This window comes from Rhincodon typus, chromosome 39 (assembly GCF_021869965.1).
Source record: "Rhincodon typus isolate 14 chromosome 39, sRhiTyp1.1, whole genome shotgun sequence".
NCBI classification, from domain to species: Eukaryota; Metazoa; Chordata; class Chondrichthyes; order Orectolobiformes; family Rhincodontidae; genus Rhincodon; species Rhincodon typus.
In genome coordinates this window covers 11,872,116-11,877,763 of record NC_063370.1, presented here as the reverse complement: position 1 = coordinate 11,877,763, position 5,648 = coordinate 11,872,116, and the positions used below count along the sequence as shown (strand labels likewise).

Below are 5,648 nucleotides of genomic sequence, written 5' to 3'. Positions count from 1 at the left end.
GCCCTCCCACACGCACACTCGCCCTCTCCCTCCCAAATGCACACGCACACTCACCCCCTCCCTCACCCTCCCACACGCATATTCGCCCTCGCACACTCTCTCTCGCCCTCGCACACGCACACTCTCTCTCGTCCTCACACACACATTCGCACACATGCATGCGAATCTATGGGGTGAATTTGTATTTGCAGATACATTTTACTTTGTTCAAAAAGCACAGAATTTATTGACAGTCAATATGTTGTTTTATAAATTCCTACTTCAGAAATAAAACCAGTCTGACTCCAAACTAAAACATAAACAGATTCTAAACAAGATCTCACACCCAACATGCATTGTCTGACCTAAAACGTCACCTCTTCTTTTCGCTGATGAAACCTCTAGTTCTCTCAGGACCATGACTTGAAAGGAATTCAGGGATCTACGTATACATATTAATCCATTAAAACCTTCTAACTGATTAAAGGTTTAACAGCATTTTAAGTTTGTTTAGTATATCCTCAATGGTGTGAACCTTTGATCTTTTACTTATAAATTCTGTTTCTGATGCTACCTCTCTCACTAACACCTCAAGAAGGATTGAGGCTATGAAAGCTTGTGTTTTTAAATAAACCTGTTGGACTATAAACTTGGTGTCACCTGATTTTTGACCTTGTCCACCCCAGTCCAACAACGGCACCTCCACATCATTAAAAAAACATGTATATTAACTACTACCAATTAACTGTCCAATATAGTAACATCCCATAAACAAACCCTTGGCAAAGGCAAATTCAGCAAAATAGACAGTCTTACATGCAATTCTAGCAGCAGGAAGGGAACTCCAACTTTTAGCTGTACCAGAAAAAGGAACAAGAGCTTCCACATCCAACTTCAAGACCCCACAAATGCAGAAAGCTAAAACTAAAAATCCTGGTGCTGTCGGAGCTAGACCTCACCCATTCAAGCTGCTTCTTTTGTTGCAATTTAAAAAAAATCCAAGGCCTCACAAGCTGTTTACTCTATTGGCTTTGAGCAGACTTCTCGGTGCCTCTGTCTCAACCTTCCTTCACAGAAAAAAGGACAAAATACCCCTCTTAAAGCTTTAAGTGTTCCTAGCACCAACAACCAAACCTAGGGTCTTCAGCAAAAGCACAAACAGGAGCAAAATGGAAGACTGATTTCTGTTGAGACCTCAGGTAAGCACAATTTCTCTTCAGCAGAAAGATTGTTGTTCTCTGGAAAATGCACTGGTTTAGTGTCATCTTTCATTTATAGCTACATAAAGGACTTAAGTTCATGCAACTTTGGATGGAATAGTGCCAGTCATGGGCGCAATATTATTAGAACACTGTCAACATTCACCATTATGTATTGCTATTTTTGTTTAAATATATATAAACAGTAATATACGCTTTCCAAAATAGAAATTCTGATCTTTCAAATATAATTGTACTTCACCTCCAAAATAGTAAAATCATCAAATTCAGTGGTAGACAAGAGGACGACCTTGCGATCATTAATTCCTCCGAGTATCAGAACAGGACTATTTTCAGACAAATACCAGAGGGGACTTGACGGATTGGGGACTGGAATTAAATTTCCAATTTCCACAACCTAAAAGGAACAAAAATCAAACATCTTTGAAGTTAAGGCTTTCAATTTCTGTTCTAAATTTAAACCAAAACTAAAATTACAAATTTCTTTCTTGTATGATTATTCAGGGAATAAAAATTAAAATCTCGTAATTTTATTTTTGTGTAATAAACATACTTAAATATCCAGTTATCTGGTGAGAATCTCAAGGCACTTCCCGCTTAGAAAAATATTACAAAGAGTCTGGAAGGAAAAGACCGTCCATTTCTGATGCTAACCTGACATACCTGGCATCTCAAAAAGCTAATCAACAGAACAACAAAAAAAGGGCAGAGAAATGTTATCATAAATAAGTATGATCCTGGCAGCAGGAACTCTTAACATATATTGGAAATAATTTAGTTAGTTCCCTAAAACAGCCACTAATTAGCAAAAACAATTAGCCTGTTCCTGTTGAGCTGTCAGCGTGACTATGATTTGTGTGCAGCCAGCATTTCCTTATGCCATTCACTGCCTGCATATGAGATTCATAGCGACTGCAATCCATAACAACTTTGACCTGGAAAGAGTGAACTGTGGCTGAGAACAATGCATCAAAGAATGAACAATTTTTTTTGCCTTAAATTTCCAGACCAAACTATAACAGCTGTCAAGTCCATTCTGCTCAACACACAAGTAACCTAGTCAGAAGATACATGCTCATATATATGAATTGGGTCGCTGCCACCCCAAACATAGCTCTTTTTCCATTCTCTTCCATTCATCCCAAAACTTGTTTTTGTGTCACTGACTGTGAAGCAAGTGGCTCAAATTTGACAAGTTCAAATCAATTATTATGATAAAGTCTGAGGCCATATTGATCTTTGGGATTTTCGTGCTGTTTAAGCACAGGAAGTATACCATCAGTTATATGCTTGAAAATGTGTTGTAATGAATTTACCTTTCGATAGGTTTTAAAACTTACAGAAGTACAGAAACCGTACAGGAACCAGTAATGAGTAATTAACCAGAATTAAATTACAATTTGATGGGAACTAAACATCTTGAGAATAGTTACTAAATAGGCTTCGGCAGAGGTAACAGTCACAAACCAAATCTTTAGAATTAATATGAACAACTTCGAAAGAAAGATGAATGAATTAATCTAAGTTCTGGTGCTGAACTGTTAGACCAGAAGAACATGCGAAATAGGAGCAACAGCAGGCGATCTAGCCCATCGAGCCTGCTCTGCCATTCAATAAGATCATGGCAGATCTGTTCATGGACTCAGCTCCACTTACCCGCCCGCTGACCATAACCCTTAATTCCTTTACAGTTCAAAAATCTATCTTTGCCTTAAAATATTCAGCAGGGTAGCCTCAATTGCTTCACTAGGCAGGGAATTCCACAGATTTACAACCCTTTGGGAGAAGAAGTTCCTCCTCAACTCAGTCCTAAATCTGCTCCCCTTATTTTGAGGCCATGCCCCTTCGTTCCAGTTTCACTTGGCAGTGAAAACAAAATCTCTGCTTCTATCTTCTCTATTCCCGTCATAATTTTATATGTTTCTAAAGAAACCCCTCATTCTTCTAAATTCCAATGACAATAGTCCCAGCCTAATCATAAGCCAACCGTCTTAACTCCAGAATCAACCTTGTACATCGTTTCTCAAGTAAGGAGACCAAAACTGTACATAGTACTCCAAGTCTGGCCTCACCAGCACCATTTACTGCTGCAGCATAACCTCCCTATTTTAAAACTCCATCTCTCCAGCAATGAAGGACAATATTCCATTTGCTTCTTAATTACCTGCTGCACCTGCAAACCAATTTTCTGTGATTCGTGCACAAGGACATCCAGGTCCATCTGCACAGCAGCAAGCTACAATTTTTCACCATTTAAATAATAGTCCATTTTGCTGTTATTCCTCCCAAAATGGACAGCCTCATTACCAACATTGTACTCCATCAGCCAGACCTTTGCCCACTTACTTAACCTACCTATATCCCTCCACAGGCTTTTGGTGCTCACTGCATACTTTGCTCTACCACTCATCTTAGTGTCATCTATGAACTTTAACACATTATACTTGGTCCCCAACTATAAATCATCTATGTTAATTGTACATAATTGCAGTCCCAACACTAATCCCTGAGGCACACCACTGGTCACGGATCGCCAACCAGAAAAACACCTATATATCCCCACTCTTTGCTTTCTGTTACATAACCAATCTTCTACTCATGCTAACATATTACCTGTAACACCATGCACCTTTGTTTTATGCAGCAGCCTTTCATGCGGCACCTTGTCGAATGCCTTCTAGAAATCCAGATACACCACATCCACTGGTTCCCCATTGTCCACTGCGCTCGTAATGTCTTCAAACAATTCCAGTAAGTTAGTTAAACATGACCTACCTTTCATGAACCCATGTTGTGTCTGCCCATTGGGACAATTTCTACCCAGATGTCTTGCTATTTCTTCCTTAATGATAGATTGAAGCACTTTCCCACTACAGAAGTTAAACTAACGGGTCTATAGTTACCCGCCTTTTGTCTACCTCCTTATTTAAACAGCGGCATCACATTTGCTGTTTTCCAATCTGCCAGAACCACCCCAGAGTCCAGTGAATTTTAGTAAATTGCCCCGAAAACATTTGCTATTTCCCCCGCCATCTCTCTCTAGTACCCTGGAATGTATTTCATAAGGGCCAGGAGACTTGTCTATCTTTAGCCCCATTAGCTTGCCCAACACTACCTCTTTAGTGATAATGATCATTTCTAGGACTTCACCTGCCGTAGTCTCGTTGTCAACAATCAGTGTCACGTTATTTGTGTCTTCGACCCTGAAGACCAGCACAAAATACCTGTTCAACGCCATTTCCTCATTTCGCATTATTAAATCCCCCATCTCATCCTTTGACTTTAGCCACTTTTTTTCAGTTTATATGTTTGTGGAAAAGTCTGCTGTCTGTTTTTATATTCTGAGCTAGTTTACTCTCATAATCCATCTTACCTTTCTTTATAGCTATTTTCACGGCTTTCTGATAACCTTTAAAGATTTCCCATTCCCTTAGTTTCCCACTAATCTTTGCCACCTTGTATGTATTTGCTTTCAATTTGATACCCTCCTTTAGTTATTCATGGCTGATTATACCTTTTCCTACAGTCCTTCCTTTTCACTTGTGTATACTTTTGGTGACCACTCTGAAAAATCGCTTTGAAAGTCCTCTGTTCTTCAAACGTCCCACCATATAGCTTTTGCTCCCAGTCTACCATAGCCAACTCCTCCCTCATCCCATTGTAGTCTCCTTTGTTTGAGCACAAGACACTGGTGTTGATTTTATACCTTTCACCCTCCATCTGATAAGAGATACTCCTATAGACAAGCAGACCAAATTATCTTTATCTATCAGTGTGAAATGGATGGTAGAGAATGAAAAATCTCTTTTGTATGCCTTCTGACTTTTATTTCCAATGACTTTAATAGGGGAAAATGCAAAACAAGCTACTGATTCCCTACCATCCTGTTTAACTGTGACAGAAAAGTCAAAATGATCCCCAAAATAGCAGGAAGTTTTCAATTAAGTATTTCATTCAATACATAACCAGTAGCAAATTAGAAAAGCAAAAGACAAAGGCACAGCTTTTGTTGGCAACCATGGTGGTTTCGTAAGTGAAGTTAATAGAAAAGGAAAAGTGGAAATCCATCAAACTGGGAGGGTGATGTCAAACAACAAATGAAACAATATAAAGTTCAAAAAAGGAGTATGAAAAAAAGGATATTGAAGTCAATAACAAAAGATACTATAAATATAGTTTACAAATACATTAAGGAAAAGTGAACGGTAAGGAGGGCACTGACTCATTAAAGACAGATTATGTATCCATGTGGTGCACAAAGCCCTCCAGGACACCTCTTGTCACCCAGCAATCTTGGAAACACCCTTTAATTCCTACTCAGAGATAGTAGGAACTGCAGATGCTGGAGAATCCGAGACAACAAGGTGCAGAGCTGGATGAACACAGCAGGCCAAGCAGCATCATAGGAGCAGGAAGGCTGACGTTTCGGGCCTAGACCCTTCTTCAGAA

The 5,648-nt window shown here is 39.3% G+C and overlaps 1 protein-coding gene across 1 annotated transcript in view; it reads right to left on the bottom strand.

The window, feature by feature from the left end:
- LOC125487290 (cation channel sperm-associated auxiliary subunit gamma-like) overlaps positions 1-5,648 on the bottom strand; it is a 253,929-nt gene that overhangs the window by 188,269 nt on the left and 60,012 nt on the right. The window contains exon 7 of the mRNA XM_048618228.1: positions 1,441-1,596. Coding sequence (XP_048474185.1) covers positions 1,441-1,596 — 156 coding nt within the window. The remainder of the gene's footprint in view (positions 1-1,440; positions 1,597-5,648) is intronic.